Source organism: Cornus florida, unplaced genomic scaffold, assembly GCF_030987335.1.
Source record: "Cornus florida cultivar Cherokee Brave unplaced genomic scaffold, ASM3098733v1 CherokeeBrave_3.0.0_Hap2_Chr11, whole genome shotgun sequence".
In the NCBI taxonomy this organism is placed as follows: Eukaryota; Viridiplantae; Streptophyta; class Magnoliopsida; order Cornales; family Cornaceae; genus Cornus; species Cornus florida.
Window position 1 is genome coordinate 139794531 of NW_026775581.1, and position 21101 is coordinate 139815631.

Below are 21101 nucleotides of genomic sequence, written 5' to 3' on the forward strand. Positions count from 1 at the left end.
GCTAAATTTTGATTTTTGTGACTAAGTTATGTTAAATATTTCTTTTAGGTTTTTTTTATGTAAACTGGACCGTGCTCTTTTATAAAGCACCAGTGCCGAATTTTGTTTTGTGTTTTTAACATTAATATACTTTATGAGTTATTTATCATCTCAACGCACTCTTATAAATTTTGTACACGTGTGAAACGTTATAAAGAGTCTATGTTTGAAAGTTCATCCAGGTCTCTCAAAATTTTGAGACTCAGACCCACAGTGCCTAAAAATCTTCCATTGTTTGTAGGCTGATTACATAGTAATCGGCCACATTTCAGTCTTAGTAATGGGCTACAATTGTGGTACAAACACAACCATCGAATGCAACTCAAAAAAAAAAAAAAGGAAAATAAAAACTGGATGTAGAGGTAGCCACGCCACCAGAGTGCACCGCACCCACTTTATCCATATTTAGAAAAAGATCGAAGGTTTTGCACGTAACGCCAATAAAATAATATATATATATATATATATATATATATATATATATATATATATATGACTGATGAGCGCCTGCAATGGCTTGTAATTGCAAGGAACCCAGTTGCAATCACCTGGCAATATTCATACAAGAGTAAGTCCGTACTACTAGTTAGTCTAGGAAATATATTGAAAAGAGAAGATTTGCATTCAGCTACCACACCTAAAATGGTGATAAAGGTCGAGGTAGATACACGTCAATATAAATTGACCAACATACAATCATGTTTAAACATGTACTAGGATACATTTCAAAATAATTAATTTTGGCCAAGTATAGTATATGCTAAATTAGAGTTCACCCAAAATACTCAACATTGTTGATTGCAGTAACATATTTTAATTCCAACAAAAAATTCAAACACAACTATAATGGCTTTCTCCAAATTTCCATTGCCTTCATCTTCTAACCACCCACATAGAAATCTTACACACAGAATTCCTTGCCGCTTTTACTGTTTGGGTTGAATGCAAACAGGCCACTGCCACTAGCGCGATGCATACCTGGCCCACGTCACATCCCTGTGTGTGCTTCAAAGGTAAAAGGAGTGGCAGCACTAACAGAAGTTAACATCCATCCATCCATCCTGATTGTGTGATCTCAACCAATTGACATGTTCATAAACCGAAAAGCTTTTTGCTTATACCACGGATTTTGAGGAATGTCTCACGCATACCAGATCATCCAATTTATTGCCATCCATTTTGTACAGATTGACGCCTTCCATTTGAATATAGTGATCCTGTGCTTCCCCTCTAAGACTCTCAAAGGGAGTGATTTCCCACTTGCTGTAATTTGAAGACTTCCTGACATCACTCATGTCTGGAGATCCAGAGATGGGACCACTGCCATTGGGACCCACATTGCCCCACACCTTACAGCTACCGAACTGTCTCAACCCATCAACTTGACCAGTTTGACTCCTCTTCAAGCGCAATGCTGCTGCATGAGCTCTGCTTATCATTTCTCGACTTGGCACATCTGACCAGTCTTGCTTCCTCTTAGCTCTCATGGGAGAATGAATCCTGATAACCTAAAAGGTAACAACACTTAGATTAAACATGTGGCCATGCATTTGGCAAATATAATACATGATATTACGTTGTGAACACAAACTTCTAAAAACCAAATATATGTCAATATGTGTATAATACATACACCAAGGCATTCGAGGAGTTGGTAATATGCCCTTCCTTGAAGTGGATTGTGCCCCTTCCTCGGTGTGGAGAAGTATCGGGTCCTAGAGAAGGTCATGACAACAGTTAGCGCATGTGGGTTGGTGCACAGAGAGAGAAGAGAGAGAGTATCAAAGTCCTGAACATAGATATGGTGCCTGTAGATAAAAATTCTATTCAGAATTGAACTAACCATTCAGTATAGCCAGGATCTACAGTGAAACCGTATATGTCAACAATGTCACACATAGACAGTGCCAGTTCTATGGATTTCATTCCAGTTCCTTTAGCACCTCGGCGTAGCACAATACCTTGGAAGAGGTAAACCGGATTCGGGATACTCTGCAATATAGATACAAGATGTTAGTCATGCCTTCAAAAAGTTTGATTCGATGCTTCATGCAACAAATTCAACCATCAAAAGGCACCATTTGGAATTTAGAAGTAGACAATGCTGGAATCATATTCAAAAGCCCCCAATTACTGTTGTTTTTTGCGGCACAAGGTTGTACAGATACTATATTAATAACTTTTTTTTTTGATTAGTACAGATACTATATTAATAACTAATCTGCACTTTCAAAAAAATGATGGAAAATGGCAACCTTTTCGGCTTCTTTTTATTTAATTACTTAATTTGTTTTTGGGTTCCATTTTCTGGATTACAAAAAGCTTCATTCAGCTCACAACTCAAAAGTATGTATATTGTTCAACAAGAGAGAACTCTTCTTTTAGATTTAGTGATTTTATTCTCTACATGAACGAAGTACCCAGAAAAGTATGCAAACCTGAAGAATGGGTGATGCAGGTATCATCATTATCATACTCCTTGCCTTTATCCCATATAGATGGGTCGGCTACATGAATTCTCTCTTCCATTCTTTTCTACTATATATCATGTCTTCTCTTAAATCTAATTTTTTTGAATCAATTTTAATTACTTCTATCATACTCCTTGCCTTTATCCCATATAGATGGGTCGGCTACATGAATTCTCTCTTCCATTCTTTTCTACTATATATCATGTCTTCTCTTAAATCCAATATTTTTGAATCATTTTTAATTACTTCTTTGGTTCTTCCCATTTAAGTTTTGGTCGGCCTCGCTGTCGCTTACCTTCTAGACAAACCATTCTTCCTCTTCTAACTGGTGCATCATCGGGCTACGATGAAAATGACCATACCACCTAAGTCTACTTTCTCTAATTTTATCATTTATAGGCACTACAATTGGTGTTTCCCCCACACGTTCATTATTAATCTTATCTTTTGATTCTTTTCGAGTTACTCCTATCATCCAACATAACATTCTCATTTCCGCTACATGGACGCACTCGTGTCGTTTTCAACGTCCAATAGGGCATTACAGGTATCAAATATATTAATATATTGGAAGAATAACGTTGCACCCAAGTACAACCATATGCCAAATAAATACAGAATATAGAAAATACCCTAGGTCTTGCATAATTTTTTTAATATTTATTTATTTTTGTTGGAAAATAACTCACACACCCACTGTGCTATGCTCCTATGGCAAATACCTAATGACCGTAAGAATCTGGTTCTGGTCTCTATGTTTCAGATAGGCCATCATTATGGCTTAATTTATCTCTTAGACCTTCACTTGATTATCTAGTGAAAACTAATAAGTACATTGCTCCTCTGAGATGCAATCTCTTACACTTTTACCTTTATCATTGCATTAAAATCTCTGTGGGTTACACTTTTGATAATAAGCACCTCATCAGCTGCACAAGAAAAGATATAGTAAGTATTGATACATATGAATCTCTCTCATGACAATAAAATAAATAAATAAATATAAATAAAATAACTTTTATCTTAATTAGAGGACATGAGAAATGAAAGAAAATTTCATTTAGGGGAAGGTGAAAAATAGAGCTAGAACATATAGCAAAAACATTGTTCTACTATTGCATGAAGCAACCTAAAACAAACAGTTCAACCTGTGGCTTTCATTAATCATATAGGGAAAATTGAAAAGAAAAAAAATCCCTAAACTACTAAATTTTTACATATGATCTCCTTTAATTTTTCCTTTCAGTAAATTTCTCTGAGACCGCCAAGGGTTTGCACAAATCACTACTGGATTAAACCTCTGGAAAAAAAAAATTCTTTGATCCCCTTCAAAACATTTTGCATTCCCCCTTCTTCAATCAAATTGTAATTTTTTTCCAATCAAAGTTCTCTCATTCTACTTTTCTTCTTCTTCGTTCGGTTTTTTTCTTTCTTTTTTTTTTTTTTTTTTATTATTATTATTTACTCCCACCACCACCACTATCTTAATTTTCTCTCCTCTCCATCTCCTCCCACATGACCTCCATCCTCACCACTGTGCCCCCACCATCTCCTCCCACAGCCAACTGTAATCCCTCAGAATAGCACAAAGGGCTTGGACTCATTGCACATATTATCGATCATTGCAAATTGATTCTTAAGTTCCCTGAAGGCACTAAAAGCACCTTCATAAATAATAATCTGCTCCCACATAATAGAACGGGTATGATAAAAGGGAAGGTATTTTGGTAATTCTGCATTCCTGTTAATGGAGATTTTACATTTTGTCCTGATTTAGAACATTTTGATAGTTCAGTGGGTTTTTTGGCCTATCATCAACTGAGTAAACTCGGGACATCCTTACTAAGATCTAGTCTTGCAAAAGGTCTCCTTACTAAGATGTAGTCTTGCAAAAGGCTCTAGTAAAAATTCTTCCAAATAAAAATGAAGGAGAGCCACAACGAAGAAACTGATTAGGACACTGCCAAAGGAGTATAATGCTCACATTTGATTGCTGTGGATAATTAGCCATAAAGCATCTCATATCCTCCCATGATATTATTGAACTCATACATAGATGCACCTAAGCTCTATATCAATGAAATGTAATAAAGATAAAATGGCAAAAACAATTTTTAGAAGAAAAAAAAAAAAAGGAGGGGGGGGAGTGGGGGAGGAAGAATCAACTTTGTATTATTAGCAGTAACTTGTACTTACATGATCCATTGAGAATGGTAACCATGTTACGTGCAGCACCCCTTACTACCAGGCGGAAATCTCTCTTCAGCCCAACATACTTGGCATATTTCTAAAAGGCACTCATAACAGCAAAATAAATTAGTGGTTTCATAACAACTTGACAATCATCTCCCAAATAAAGCAAGTACACAATGTCAATACTCATAATCACTCAGATGAAGTAAGAAAAATAAAGAGAAAATTAGTACGACCGTTACTTGCTAGATGCAAGACAATCGTTCTAATTGATGGAAAAATTACTGTGTTACTGGACAATGGACACCAATTACAATAATTTTTTTTGCTTGACAGGTAGATTAACTGGGTAAATTCATCCCCAAAATAACAATAAAAGTTCTAGCGAAGACCAAAAAAAAAAAAAAAAAAAAAAAAACAACCGACAATCAAAGTGTTACGTTTTTTTTTTTTTCTTAGTTGGTACTCACACACACATGCCGCTACTTTACCTTAGTAACGGGCGCCTCATTATCTCGTATAACTGCATCATGACTATCGATCTCTTTCCCAAATTGTGTCTTTAAAAGGTCTCCTGAATTCCCAACAACAGCACATGTCTTAAACTGACGAGGGTGGAAGGGTGGCTTTGCTGGTAAAATTAAATTAAGGTGCTCCTCGCAAAGAGACCGATTGTAGCATTTGTCTGCACCCCTACAACCATGAAAGGAATAAATAATGAAGTGAGGAAAACTTGCTATTTAGAAGTATTCTCTTCACTAAATTTGAACTCAAACTAAGTAAGAAATGCCACGAACAGGTTAAGAAATGCAGGATGTCCGAAGATCATACAATTGTGCTATCCTTTTGGCAGCATAGTCTAACCACCCATCTGGCCGAGCATCTAGATATTCTCTCGTCAATACTGTAGTCATGTTACGATACTGCATTTCAAGAAATCTGAGTTTAAATTATGTCCTTGAATAGCAACTAGTGCAAGGCACGACCATTATAACCAACCTGCTCCCACAATAGAATTGCCTCGCAAACATCATACTTGTACTCTAAAGGTTCATAGATCTTAAACTGCTCATTGTACTGCAAGTGAAGACCAAATATCAGATATCAAATTAAAATGCATCCAGAAGAGAGGTGGGGAGAGAGAGAATAAAACGAAGAGGCAGACCCAGGTGCTGTTAGTGCCTTCGGGGAACTTAAGAATCAATTTGCAGTGATCAATAATATGTGCAGTGAGTCCAAGCCCTCTGCTTGCCTACATACATTTTCAAGGTTAGTAAGGACTAAAGAAGACCAAACCCATACCTACATATGATACACACACACACACACATATAGGTGTTAGGATTTATGTCTCAAATTCTAGTTTACTTAGGTGTCTATTTAAGAGGTGTTTTATTAGGTAATTTCTTGGTAGACATTCCTTGTCCAACAAGGAATTAGGTTTTGACTCTATAAATAGATACCTAGGTTGAGGCTTGAAAGTTATGAGTGGAGAGACATGTAGCCCGTAAGGGCAGCCTCGTGCAGGGACGGAGCCAGGAAATTGTGTGAGAGGGGGCGATAGTGTAATTTTTTAGTAATTTTAGTGGGGGCGGTTGTGTAATTTTATAAGTATATATATCAAAATAAATAAAATAGTGGGCTATATTACTAAAAGTAAAAAAATTCAGTGGGGGCAATTGCCCCCACTGACTTGTAGATAGATCCGTCCCTGGCCTCGTGAAGGAGTTGTGAGTGAGTTGATGGGTGGAGGATTAGGTTTAATTTGAAGAAGATCCAAAAAACACAATGCATCTCAACAGGTGTTACACGGGTTTCAGTGGCAGGTGGAGTCAATCAATCAACTTGTTTGATCATGATAGTTAGAAAATCGTGATGGTTACGTTACATGGCATGGAGATCCAGTAGTCAAGATGGAGCCTTTGAGGTTTGACTCATCGAGTAGCGTACTATGGGGACAATTAGAATTTTGCAAGAGGATTATGACATCCAGACATGCATTTTGAATAGCAAAGAGGAACTGAGTCCTTGGTGAAAAACCTTAAATCAGATTGGGCTATAGGAATGGTGGTAATCCGGTTTGGGTGCAAGATTGAAGCTGCAACGAATTGTCTTGATCAATGCTGTGGGAAGCACTGATTGGCATGATAGAATTTGAGCCAAGCTGGAAATTCTTAGTAATTATGTCTCAAGTGCTAGTTTAATTAGGTTTCAATTCTAAAGGTGTGTTTTATTAGGTAATTTCTTGATAAAGAAGTCTTGTGCTTCAAAGAATTGTAATCTTTGTCCAATAAGGAATTGAGTATTGGCTCTATAAATACCCAGTGTTATTAAAGGCTCAAGGCGCTAGAGGTCCATTGGAGCCTAGACGCACGACGAGGCTCACGCCCGAGTGAAGTGAGGCACACAATTGAAATTTAAAACTACCATAAAAACATCCTTATCTCATAAGTCATATCAATATTCTAAAATTATTATCAAATATAAAAAATTATATCCATCAACCATATAAGCATTCAAGAACCATAAAACAGAGCACAAATTTGTTTTCTTGAAAGGCAAAACAAAATTTGTTTTTTTAAAAGGCAAAACAGAGAGCAAAAAGAAATAAATCTATTAACCAAAAAGAAAAAATAATAACTATTAACAAGAAAAGGAAGGGAAAAAAAAACAGAGCCAGGAAAAAAAGACGCAAAGACAAAAGAAGTATATGAAGATAGAGAAGTAGATAAGAAGAGAGATAAAGTGTTAAAGAAGAAAAAACAGAGCCCAAAAAGAATTAAAAAAAAAAAAAAGGACAGAGAGAGAAGAGAACTAGACGCGGAGAGAAGTAAACAAATATGAAAAGAGAGGAGAAGAGAGAGAAGAAGAAGAAAGAACTGACATGCCTTCGTCGTTCGTCTCTACAACTAGGGTTTCATCGTTGGTCTCACAGTCTCACTCTTTCTATGTTCGGTTGACACTTTGACTCTTTGGCTTTCTTATTTATTTATTCTTTTGAACAAAAGTTCCTTCTCTCATACGCTTAGGCCTTTATATTAGGTTATTAAGTTGCCAGAAGTACCTTTTTGGTTTAAGAAATAGAATAATCATTTTTAAAAAAAAAGTGAGGCGCGCCTAACAAATAGGACGAGGTGCAACCAATTTGTGCGCTTGGTAAACATCAGATCCAACAGCCAACTATACACCTACACCCTGAGATCAACATCATCATCCAGTTCACACAAAGAACTCAGATGAATTAGTGAGCTACAGAACCATCTCCACTAGAGTTGAGCTTTGAACAAATTGACATATAAATTTGGGTCGCCTTACACAGATGATTAGGATGTCACTCCAACCACAGTACTGCTCTAGTAAGATCAGTATTCCGAATGGGCATTGAAACCCCTTAACAGTTTATGGCGATTCAGAGCTTTCAACTGAACTGGTCTATTGAAGAATGAAGGAATATACAAATTATGACGGCTTCAAAGTGAGAGCTGTTGAAGAAAAAATGGATATTCTTTGAAAGGCCCTCCTTTCCTTGGACAAGCCCGTAACCACTCATTCACTTCATAAGCGAAGCCTGTTCCAGACCCTTTCTATTCATAGTCAAACCCGCCATTATAAATCATTATAAATAGAGGCCTCAAAAGATAGTAGACAAACCAGAGAGATAAGGACTTTCTTTCTCACCACACCATAAATAGGAGACGGATCCCTGGGGAAGCCCTTTGCGCCGCTTCTTCACTAGTTTGTGTCCGAAAGTCAAGGATTTTTCTCAATGGGTAATCTTGTGCAACAAAAGATGATTGTAGCTACTGGATGACTTACACTTTCTATTGTGGTTGGCATGCCCCTTTCACTCAATCTCCGAGTTAGTTGGGAATAGAGGAGTTTCAAATGTCAATGGCTTTGGCTCAAGGCTCCAACTTAGGATCTTCGGGTGCCACCCTTCCTAGGGCAACCATTAGAAGAAGGAGGTCACGGACCAGGGCATATTTCTAGTCAAAGTCAAATGTCTGGTCTTCCCCTCTTTTGGCTGATAAAGCCAATGAACCCGGCGTTTTATGCAGACCCACAATGGCAATGGCAGGTTCCTAACGATGGATTGAGATGCATATCTTGAAAGCTCTTACCCGGTCTCCAACTCGAAAGGCCTCCCCGCCCATGTTAGAATAGGTGGCAAGGTTTTCATAGTGAAGGAATCTGGCCAGATTCCTTCACTAGTACGGTGTGTGTGGTTGACCCTGATACTTGATCTTTCTTTGAAGAGGAAATTCATCTATTCAATTCTGAACTTGCACTTAAGGAAGTGGAAACTAGAGTTCCACAAGAAGTCATTAGCACGAAGAAGTAGTGAAGAAACGGAACTTGAAGCCGGAGGGGTTGATCCTTACTTAGTCCCTCTTCCACCCTAAACCCTAAGTAGAAGGTTCACACTGCCTGAGACGAATTGAACGACCCGATTCTCCCTCTGGCTCACTCATATTCGTCAACATTTTTTTTTGCACAAATCTATGTTCAACCCTTAATGGAACGAAGATGTTTGAGAGGATATCGCACAAAGGGTATCTATCCATACCATAGCCGGACCCCACACCACCAGTAGCGTCCAGAAATGGAACCTGTGAACGCAATCTCACAGAATTCTACAACTAAGGACGTGAAATTAGAAACAGCTCTCCCGCCTCTGTACGCGGGGAATCTATTCGGATGTATGGATGAAACTTCAATTTCACAAAGAATATCTTGATTTTGAGCAGTGAGTTGGACGGGCTAGAAAGCTCTGCTCTATATGAATTGGCTAGTTCCGGCCGCTAGTTCATTTACCCGCAAGTCAGATGGGAGAAAAAAGGGCAATGTATGAGTTCGACTCGATCGAACCTTTCCAATCAGCTGTGAGATGGACAGCGGAATGCTCTAAGAGTCTAACTCTCAAATTTTTCTTTATTTTCCTGTGAGTTGGTTCAAAATGAGGAAAGAATCACCTTGAACCTGCGCGGTGAAAGGCTCCCATGTCTAAAATAATAGGACTTAAATGAGTGCTTCGTACTCGGCTTTCTTCTTTTCACACTCAAAGTCCAAGAAAAAAGAATTGGTAGCCTTATAGCAACAACTACGAAAGAAAATAATCTCTTATGTAGTATTGCCCCGTACTCATATTCTGTTACTCTATTTTAGGAAACAACTCCCTCGCTCCCTCATCAATCTCAGTGAGTGAAGAGGGCCCGGTTTAACAAGGCAATGCTACGTTATTAGGGAGCAGCAGAGCAGGAATATGATAAACAGCGAGGTGACTCCATTCTCAACCCCTCCACCCATGCCATGACTTTGGAAAACCCAAAGCATATTTAGGGGGGCGCGGCATCCCCACCTAGGTCGTAAGCACGGTTCACCTCAGCGGGTTCCCCCATTCGAGTGGTTTATGAAACAGGGTCAGCAACTCCTGGGGCAGCGAGTAAGGTTGCATAGTTTTAATGTTGACCTTTATTTCCTTTACTCTGGAGAGTCCTGTGCTCTTGTAGATGAGAAAGATGATCTCAAGTACCTTCCGCGCATTCAAGCAAGGGGTGAGACTACCGACCAGAGAAAATGCAATGATCAATAGCTAGCCAAATCTCTATCAATTGGGCCAGGTCCCACATACGGGGTTTCGTCTGACCTCTATTTACCTATTTCCTTTCTTTCTATTCCTTAGTTGCCTTTCTTACCACTTCAGGACCCCCGATTTTATTCTTTTTTGAGATATTGTGCCATTTGCCTGATCAATGATCAAACTAGGTCTGGCACACGGGCTTCACCCTCCCATCAAGTCACTTCCGTTCGGCCGGTAGCTCTACTAAGCAAACCCAGAACATACCGTTGGAATCGCTTAGGTCATTAAAATAACCTTCATGAATCCCTTTGAGTTCTTGGCCTTGATTGCCCTATTTCCTGATCGTCTTGAAAGTTAGCCAGAAAGGTCAGCATAGGAGTTAGCTTCGTTTAGTTTCCGTTCCGCACTTAGAAGGGGCCACCCATAGGGCCAAGGTAGGGGCTTAAACAGTGTCAACATTACCTTCCCTATAAAAAACGAACTATCATATAAAGCGAAAGAATATCTCCCTGTCTCTTGAGATGGGAGCGTATGCTTCCTCTCTCTCTCTGGATTTTCTTTCTTTTCTTTGTGCCTCTTTCGATTCCGTAGGTGTATAGATCTGAGAATTGACAGAAACAGTGTGAAAGCCTATCTCGGTCTCGCCAAAATCTCCCAATAAAGCGCTTTGTAGGGGATTGAGGAGCTAGTGGGATCCATGAATGTGGGTTCGTACTAACCTTTTCATTAAGGTAACACTTGATCAACCAATAGAGACTGCACTGATTCACGTATCTGTTGTTATATCATCTTTTCTTTCATTCGCCTTCACGCCACAAGGACGAACTACGATCTATTCGTAAAGTAAAAGGTAGAGTAGGCGTATTAGTCTGATATTGGTACTTCTTAGATATCGACACAATATCTCAAAGTACTCTTGTGGAACTCGCTCCTTTCTCCCCCTAAGTTGAACTAGAGTTGGTGGCTTCCTTGCGACGAAGTGAGCTTCTTGTTGTGCAGGTAAGGAAAGCACCCCCACCATTGGAATCAAAAGAATTCCAAGAGATTGAGAGAAAAGGCAAGAGCGACTACAAGAAGTATAGAATATGGGGATCCTACTAAGCGCAAGCACGAGACCCAAACCTAATCAAGTTTAGCCCTAGTAGGGCTGCAAATGAACCTAGTTATTCATGAACAGCTCGGGCTCGGCTTGTTAAAAGTTCGGTTCGGGCTTGTTTGTTTAGTTAACGAGCCGAGCTCGAACTCATTTTTCAAGCTCGTTTAGTAAATGAGCCGAGCTTGAGCAATGTTAAGCTCGGCTCGTGAGCTCGTGAGTAGGCTCGTTTAAATAATAATAATATTAAAAAGTTTAATCCATATATACTAGCCCAAATTCATGTTTGTTTAATTGGTGCAGTTAGTTAATTAGTAATTAGAAGCCCATTGACAAATAGAGTCCATTAAGTTAAATAGCCCACTAGCCCAACTGATTATTGATCTCAGCCATTGGATGTATATTATGTTAAAATGATTAGATGAAACCCTAAAGTACAGGCACAACCACGCTTCTGCAACCAGAACTCTTCTACGGCAATCCTCCGTTGCACCATCCTTGGCGACAGGTTGGTGTTCTCTTTCTCCCTCTCTCTCTATATTCTCTTGATGAATCCGAACTTTGCGAAGAAGATGGGTGATTAATAGATGAACTTGGAAGTCAATTCGAAGGAGATTGGTGGTGATTTTTTTTTTTTTGTGTTGAGCAGTTTATTCATTTGATAATCAGAGAAGATGGGTGACAGAGTGGGAGACGACGACGATATATACATGATACACACGAGCCCGATCCAAGCCGAGCCCGGGCTCATCAAAGAATTGCCGAGCCAAGCTCGAGCCTTGCTAGTCCAAGTTCGCCCGAGCCCGAGCACCTCTCTGACCTAGGCGAGTCGAGCCCGAACAGCCTAAAGCTCGGCTAGGCTGGGCTCATTTGCAGCCCTGGGCCCTACTACAGAGCATTTTTTGTCCCTTAAATAGCAATGCCTGATAGGCGTCGACCGTTCTCTTACGAGTGGTCTAACACCATCTTTAAAGCTTCCAATTTCCCTGTCACAAATTTGCTCAGTTTTGTTTAACATCACAAAGGAGGACTTTCTTATGGTTTCAAAGAGCTTCCTCTTATTGTCACCAAAGGGAGTGAGCGGCTGGTGGGTTAGTACCTTTAAAGCTAATCCCCTGGAAGTAAGGGTCAAGCTCCATAGGGGCTCTGCTGGCTCCAAATAAGATGTATTAGGTATAATAGGGAAATGTATATTGTAAAATATGGGCACTGCATATTCCATCCAAAGGAAGAGCCTAGGATGACAACAGGCGCTAGACATGCACCTCAAGCCTAGGCACTCCTTTAACAACACTGTAAATACCTAGGTTGAGGGTTGAGGGTGGAGAGACATGTAGCCCGTAAGGGCAGTCTCATGAGGAAATTGTGTGTGAGTTGATGATGGGTGGAGAGAGTTAGGTTTGGTAGAGTGGACACTGAAGGCAAGTGTCTTGCGACGAAAGAGTGTCTTGCAGTAGATGGTGTTAGACTCAAGTATCTCTGCCTCTGCCCTGGGAGCCATATTACATAGAGAAAACTCTAGATGAGAGTGAGTGTACATGTTGTTCCGGTGTTGGTAATTCTCTACAAATTGTAATATCTCCTCATCATTATAGTGGAATATCTTCATCTGTGGATGTAGCCCAGAGTTTGAGTGAATCACTTGTATTTTGATTTTGTTAAATGATAATGCATGTTCTTTGTTCGCGTCTGCTGCCACCCAACAAATATATGTTATATCAAAATTCATTAAAAGTGCACTCCGATATATGACTGGAAGTCACTATGCAAAATCCTGGAACATGCATTAATCTGCATAGTGTACATTTTAGTATGCTAGAACCAATGATCTAATTATAATTGTTAACAAACTGTTGATTCTAAAAACTCAACTAAGTCCAAAAGTAAATGAGGCTTTGGTATAAGATTAGATGAGGGCAAGTCATGGTTAACATTTCTAAACAAACAAACAAAGTATAACAAAAATAAGCTACTGCAACTCCATTGCATAACATTTCTACCTCAGAAATCAATACAAATTTAAAAATAAAAAATAAAAATAAATTGATGATCCATATCTATATATGTAATTTATTGAGAGATTAGGGAGAGGCGGAAAGCTAACCACGCATTGCTGAACGGTTGATTGAAAATCAGATAAGATCCGAACTTCCCCTCTGTTGATATTGAGTTTCTGGTTACCTGTAATTATACAGAGAGTAAATGAGAAATAGGGTTTTGGAAATGGGTGGGGGAGAAGTAGAAGAAACAGCTCCAAGTGAATAAAGAGAATTCAGAGATATTCTTGTCCAGATCAGTTAAAAGGAAGCAAGCAATAATCAGGTCTCTTGGCTGCAAAGTGGGTAAGCTCCCTTTCATCTACCTCGGTCTTCCCATTTCTGTAAATTGTTGCGAAGAACAGATTGTGCAAAACTTATTGACAAGGTTATGGCAACCACTACTTGGTGGAAAGGGTTCAACATCTCAATGTCTGGCAGAGTGGAGTTGTGCAGGGCTGCTATCATTCCTTTAATCCTCTACTGGACTTCTATGTATTCTCTCCCCGCTGCTGTAATTAATATCATCTGGGGTCACAATGATAACAGCCCCAAAATGCATGGATTGAAGTGGAAGAAATTGGCTGCACCCAAATCAGAAGGAGGCTTGGGTCTTTAGGCGAATCAGAGATGTGGATAATGCTATGCATGCTTGCTTGGGGTTTTCTGCTCTCTAAGGACAGGATTTGGGTGGCTTGGTGCAAGAATTGTTATATGAGCAAAGGTAAGGCTTCCTATTGGCATGTGGTTCCTAGAATGACACATTCATCGGTCTGGAAAAGCATTGTTGCAGCTAGAGATTTCATCAAACCCAGCTGTAAATTTAGAATTGATGATGGGAAGGATATTAACATGTTTCTTGATCCTTGGTGTGACGGAAAATTATTGGCAGAAATTTTTGATCACAGAACTCTTAATCACATCTCCAGAAATAAGCAGATCAGATTAAAAGAGTTTATTGTTGCAAATCATTGGGATGAATCAAAGTTTGATTCTATCACAAATGGGGTGCTTCAACTACTTCGGCAACACAAAATTCATGGGGGTGAGGACAAGTTTGGATGGTCTGCCAATCAATTCAATTTCAAATCGGCTTGGGATGTTTGTAGAACCAAAAATCAAGAAGTCTTTTGGCATGCTGTTTGCTGGAATGGGGGCCGTCCCAGATGGTCAACACATTCAGTTTTGGTGTTACAGAATTCGATCCTCACCAACAATTATCTCCTACAGAAAGGCTTTACGCTTGTGTCCAGGTGCAGCCTGTGTTATAAGAGTAGTGAAGATGTAAATCATGTGTTCTGCAGTTGTGACTTTGCTTGGAAAGTATGGTCGAGCTTGGCGTCTTACTGTCATTTGGAAAGTATGGTCGAGCTTGGCTTCTTACTGTCATTGGTCAATTACGAAGGTTCAAACTATTCAAGAGATGGCATGGGTGATTAACCAAAATTGCAGGGGTACGTCAACAAAGAACAAGATGATCAAGCTGCTCTTCTCTGCCACACTGTATTCTCTCTGGATAGAGAGGAATGATATATTGTACAATGATAAATCAAAAGACCCATCTACATTGGCTATGAATATTCTTTGGGATGTCATGGATATATTGGGAATCAGCCTCCAAGATGTCACTACCTTTTCTTCTAGCTAGCAATTTCCCCTTCTAGGATTTGGCTTCTGTCATCTGTTTTATTTTATTATTATTATTATTATTATTATTATTTTTTGTGCTTTTGTGTGAGGGTATGCACTCGGTTCTCCCTGGTATTATATTGTTTCATTTAACAGAAAATTTTCCTCCATTTAGGAAAAAAAAGTAGTAGAAGAAACAGGCGATAACTAAGTAACTAACCTGTGAAGAGAGAGGACTGTATGGCGAAAACGATGAGAGAGAAAATGGCGGCAGCGCAGAGTAGGTGAAGCAGTGCTGGTCTCTTGGCTGATGATGCCTTCAGAGCTCTCCTCATGTTCCTCTGATCTGATCCGATCCGCACCGCTCAAATCACAGATAGACAGTCGGAGAGTAAATCTGAGTCCCCACCGATCCGAGTCGGCGATTAAGATCGGAAATTGAACTAGCGCACGTGCTGCGCGTCTACAGCGCACATGCTACGACCGTCTACGTGCTTGTAAAATGTCGGTTTAGTTTTATTTTGTAATAAATATAATATTAAAGTAAATATTAATACAAAGAATAAAGAAAGAGATAAGAGGGAAAGTTGTAAATCTTTAAGCCGTTCTTAGAATCTTCCATCTCACGGCAAAATTGGTGTCATCATTTATTTTATTGTGAACTCCACACACATGCGCGTACCTATATATAACACTCTTTCTTGGGATCTACAATACTATATTAATAATATGCCTCGTTAAAATCTTGCTAAGAAAAATTTAGTAGGATAAAACCCTAGCGAAGGAAAAAGAGCATAGTATTCTTTATGTATCTGAAAATGATATTGCATAAATTAAAAACTGCTTCATTAAAACCTTGCTAGGAAAACCCAGTGGGACAAAACCTGGACGAAGGAAAAAGAGTACAGCATGTAAATATCTCTTTGATCAATTGCTCCCCCTCATTAGTTTAACACTGAAGATCTTTTAGTTGACGCATTCCAATGTTGTGCACCAACTTCTTGAATGTTGTAGTTGGAAGCGTTTTAATTAATAGATCTGCTAAATTTTCACATGAACGCATCTTCTGAATATCAATATCACCCTTTTTCTGGAATTCATGTGCATAAAAGAATTTTGGTGAGATGTGCTTGGACCTGTCACTTTTAATATACCCTTCTTCATCTGTGCAATGTATGCTGCATTATCTTCATATAATATTGTTGGGCTTTCTTTTATTGGTGAGAAACCACATGTTGTTTGAATATGTTGGATTATTGAGCTCAACCAAAAACATTCCCTGCTTGCCTCATGAATTGCGAGTATCTCAGAATGATTTGAAGAAGTGGTAATCATTGTCTGTTTCATAGATCGCCATAATATAGCAGTGCCGTCATAGGTAAACACATATCTTGTTTGTGAATAAGCTCTATGTGGGTCAGAGAGATAGCCGGCATCTGCATATCCAACTAATTGAGAACTTGATACTTTTGAATAAAACAATCCCATATCAGTTGTGCCACGAAGATATCTCAATATGTGTTTGATTCCATTCCAATGTCTGCGAGTTGGTGCAGAACTGTACCGTGCTAATAAATTAACTGAAAAAATTATGTCAGGTCTTGTGCAATTTACAAGATATAAAAGAGTATCAATCGCACTGAGATAGGACACTTCAGGACCAAGGAGTTCTTCATCATCCTCTCGAGGACGAAAATGATCTTTCTTGATGTCAAGTGATCGGACAACCATTGGAGATCTCAATGGATAGGCTTTATCCATATGAAAACGTTTCAGAATCTTTTCTGTATATGTTGATTGATGGATGAGAATATCGCTCGAAAAATGTTCAACCTACAGTCCAAGACAGAATTTTGTCTTTCCGAGATCCTTCATTTCAAATTCTTTCTTTAAATAAGTAGCCGTCTTTTCGATCTCATCTAATGTTCCCACAAGATTCAGATCATCAACATATACTGCAACAATAACAAAACCAGATTCTAATTTGTTAATAAAAATGCATGGACAAATATGATTATTTACATACCCTTCTTTGAGTAAGTAATCGCTAAGGCAATTGTATCACATTCATCTAGATTGCTTCAATCCATATAAAGATCGTTGTAATTTTATCGAGTACATACTAAGTGATTTTGTTTTAGGCATTTTAAATCCTTCCGGAATTTTCATATAAATACCACTATCTAGTGATCCATATAAATATGTTGTAACCACGTCCATGAGATGTATATGCAATCTTTCAGTGACTGCCAAATGTATTATGAATCTAAATGTGGGTGCATCAATCACAGGGGAGTATGTTTCCTAATGATCAATACCAGGTCTTTATGAGAAACCTTGAGCTACCAGTCGAGCTTTGTATCTCACGATTTCATTTTTCTCATTACGCTTTCGTACAAACACTCATTTGTACCCAATAGGATTAACACCCTCAAGTGTCTGGACTACTCGTCTAAATACTTCACCTTTGGCTAATGAATTTAGCTCTGCTTGTATCCCTTCTTTCCATTTTGGCCAATCATTTCTTCGTCGACATTCTTCGACGTTTTGAGGTTCCGGATCCTTATTATCAATATCAAGAGCAACGACATATGAGAATATGATGTCGAGAACAATTTCATTTCCATTCCATCTCGTTTCATAATGAAGTGAGATCTCATCATTTTCAGGTACCTTTGCTTCCTCAAGGGCATGTGCCTCATCAAGGGTCATATCATCATCTGTTGCCTTTTCCTCATCAATATTTATTATTTCATCATTTTTAGGTACTTGAGACTCATCAAGAGCCTCTGCCTTATCAAAGACTATTATCTCAGATTGATCAATAATATCTGTTGCTCCTTTTGTGGCCTCTTCAGGAGTGCCAGCTTTCTTTGTGATTTTCTCTTACGAGGAACAATATCTTTTGCACCGACTGGTCTACCACGCTTCAGGCATGTTTTAGATGCATTTGCTGCATTACTGAGATTAGGTCCCTCAGGGACAGCAATTTGTGCTGGAACATTTGCAGCTGGTATATGTGATTTTATCACTTTCTTTGTATCAGTAAATGCATCAGGTAATTGATTTGCAACATTTTCCAAGTGAATGATCCTCTGAACTTCTCGTTCACATTGATTTGTACGAGGATCAAAATGAGACAATTCTAGGGCATTCCAAGTAAGATCACGTTACTGTTGTGCCTTTTCTTTCCCTAATGGTGGGAAAACAGTCTTATCAAAAATGACAGTCAGCAAATCGTGCTTTAAAGACATCACCCGTCAGGGGTTCAAGATATCTAATAATAAATGGAGAATCAAAACCAATATAAATTCCAAGTCTACGTTGAGGACCCATTTTAGTGTGTTGGGGTGGTGCAATTAAAACATATATAGCACAACCAAAAACTCATATGTGAGAAATATTTGGTTGTTGACCAAAAACAATTTCCAATGGTGAGTACTTATGATAAGCAGTTTGTCGTATACGAACTAATGATGTAGCATGTAATATGGCATGACCCTAGGCAGAAACAAATAATTTTGTTCGCATAAGTAAAGGACGACCAATTAACTGAAGTCTTTTAATAAAAGATTCAGCCGTATAATTTTGAGTATGAGTGTGTGCAACAGGATGTTCAACATTAATTCCAACTGACATGCAATAATCATCAAAAGTTTGAGAAGAAAATTCAGCGACATTATCAAGACAGATTGTTTTAATTAGGTAACCAGGAAAATGTGCCCGTAATTTGATGATTTGGGCAAGAAGTCTAGCAAATGCAATATTACGAGTAGAAAGCAGACAAACATGTGATCATCGTGTTGAAGTATCAATTAAAACCATAAAATAGCGAAATGGTCCACAAGGTGGATGAATTGGCCCACATATATCCCCGTGAATTCGTTGTAAAAATAGGAGAGATTCAACAATGACTTTTGAAGGGGATGGTCTGATAATCAACTTACCTTGTGAGCAGGCGGTGCATAAATGATTATTTGGTAAGATGATTTTTTGATCCTTTTAGCGAGTGTCCATGTGAATTTTCAATAATTCGACGCATTATTGTACTCCCTGGGTAACCAAGTCGATCATGCCAAAGCATAAAAAGTTTTGGGTCACAAGATTTTTTATGTATCACAACATTGGACTCAATTGTCCTAATGGTTGTATAGTATAACCCAGAAGAGAAAACAGGGAGTCTTTTTAATATCTGCTTCTTGCATGAGGTAATAGAGGTAATGTAGAGATATTTCACATTTCTTTCATTTGCGGTCTCAATATGATACCCATTACGACGCAAGTCTTTAAAACTCAACAAATTTCTCCGAGATCTTGTACAATATAAGGCATCATTGATTTGTAATCTTGTTCCATGTGGTAAAATGATGTTGGCTTGTCCGGAGCCTTCAATCAAGTCGGTGGGACTTGATATTGTACTGACACTAGCGTCTGTCAGAGTTAGGTGAGAAAAATATTTTTGAACTCGAAGGATTGTATGTGTTGTTCCACTATCTGCAAGACATATGTCTTCACCATTTATTTTGGAATTGGTCTGATCCATTCTTATTCATGCAAATTTCTTTATCAGAAAAGAAACATTTATAACAAAAAAAACTTTAATATAAACTAGAAAATAGAAACTTTAATACAAGGAAAACAAAAACATAGTAGACTGAACATGAAAAGTAAATAGAATTAATTGGTATGGACATTTCCATCACCAATCAGGAAGTCCATCTTTCCATCACGGTCTTCAAAAAAATTTGATACATCCAGATTTGTGATGTCAATTGGCTCATCATGATTAATGAAATTCATTTCCAGATTTGTGATGTCAACTGGCTCATCATGATCAATAAAATTCATTTTCTTTTGTTTTCCCTTTTCTTTCATTGAGGCTTAGTAAAGTTCAGCCAGATGCTTAGGTGTACGACAAATGCTTTACCAATACCCTGTCATGCCACACCGATAACAAGTATTATCATGTGCCTTGAGAGATTGAGCCACATCCTTCCCTTTTACTTGCTTTATTTCATTATAATCTCTCTTTTGAGGATATGGTGTGGATCTCTGATTGCGAAAATGTGAGATTGATATCCTTCACGGTAATAAGAAGGATTTCTACCACGACCATATTCATTATTGTGGTGGTTATTTTTACCACGACCATATTCATTATTATAGCCATTTCTACCACCACGACCACGTCCACGACCATGGGATGAGGCAACATATGTTTCAGGGATCGGTGTCGATCCAGTTGGACGAGACTGGTGGTTTCTTAACAAAAGCTCAATTATTTTGCTCTGCCACAAGTAAACATGATATTATTTCTGAATATTTTTTAAATCTACGCTCTCGATATTGTTGTTGTAAGAGCACATTCGAGGCGTGTTTTTTCCAACAAAAGTTCATCAGTAATGGTATCATTACACAATTTCAGTGTAGAGCTGATTTTAAATAGGGTAGAGTTATATTCAGTCACAGTTTTAAAATCTTGCAACCGCAGTTGCTGCCAATCAGCTCGAGGCTTTGGGAGGATAACTATTTTTTGATGATCATATCTTTCTTTCAAATTGTTCCACAAACACAGTGGATCTCTTTCAGTGAGTTATTCAGTTTTTAGCTCCTCACTAATATGACGCCGAAGGAAAATCATTGCTTTCGCTTTATCTTGTAATGATGCATCATTCCCTTCTTTAATTGTGTTTCGAAGGCCCATGGCATCTAAATGGATTTGAGCATCCAGAATCCAAGATAAATAATTTTTGCCAGAAATATCCAAGGCCACGAATTGCAGCTTTGTCAAGTTTGATATTTTCATAATAACTAGACGTAACAATATAAAAATATAATTTAGAATAGTATATAAATAAATAAAATGACATTAAATGAAATAATAACATAATATGAATTATTTAAATAACAAAGGTGGTAAAACTAGTTATAGTGAATAAATTATTAATCAATAAAGGCAGTAAAAACGGCCATAAATTATTAAATAATAAAGGTGGTAAGACCGACCATACTTAGTAGATTATTAAATAATAAAGGTGGTAGAATCAACCATAGTGTAT

At 38.3% G+C, this 21101-nt stretch overlaps 2 protein-coding genes across 3 annotated transcripts; both read right to left on the reverse strand.

Moving 5' to 3' along the window:
- Nucleotides 1-642: 642 nt before the first annotated feature.
- On the reverse strand, nucleotides 643-15514 carry LOC132283231 (sialyltransferase-like protein 1). Of its 2 annotated transcripts, XM_059785154.1 has the most exons (11): nucleotides 15263-15514; nucleotides 13482-13558; nucleotides 5869-5955; nucleotides 5703-5780; nucleotides 5535-5626; nucleotides 5195-5396; nucleotides 4707-4797; nucleotides 3381-3439; nucleotides 1883-2031; nucleotides 1673-1754; nucleotides 643-1547 (listed from the first exon to the last, which is right to left on the reverse strand). In XM_059785154.1, exons 1-11 carry the CDS (start codon nucleotides 15375-15377, stop codon nucleotides 1155-1157), a joined length of 1425 nt encoding a protein of 474 aa, XP_059641137.1. In that variant the 5' UTR covers nucleotides 15378-15514; the 3' UTR covers nucleotides 643-1154. The 2 variants fall into 2 exon arrangements, with proteins under 2 accessions (XP_059641137.1, XP_059641138.1); XM_059785155.1 differs by lacking the exon at nucleotides 5869-5955.
- A 569-nt stretch (nucleotides 15515-16083) lies between these two features.
- Nucleotides 16084-16803, reverse strand: LOC132282277 (secreted RxLR effector protein 161-like). The gene has a single exon (XM_059783887.1). The coding sequence runs from the start codon at nucleotides 16801-16803 to the stop codon at nucleotides 16084-16086; it is 720 nt and encodes a 239-aa protein (XP_059639870.1).
- Between the last annotated feature and the right edge of the window lie 4298 nt (nucleotides 16804-21101).

Excerpts from the sequence above, each read along its gene's own strand:
- LOC132282277 (XM_059783887.1), bottom strand. The coding sequence starts at position 16,803 with ATGGATAAAGCCTATCCATTGAGATCTCCAATGGTTGTCCGATCACTT.
- LOC132283231 (XM_059785154.1), bottom strand. The coding sequence starts at position 15,377 with ATGAGGAGAGCTCTGAAGGCATCATCAGCCAAGAGACCAGCACTGCTT. Across the intron at positions 3,440-4,706 it reads TACCATTCTCAATGGATCAT|CTGATGAGGTGCTTATTATC; the intron begins GTAAGTACAAGT and ends TTTCTTGTGCAG. Across the intron at positions 1,755-1,882 it reads GATCCTGGCTATACTGAATG|GACCCGATACTTCTCCACAC; the intron begins GTTAGTTCAATT and ends GACCTTCTCTAG.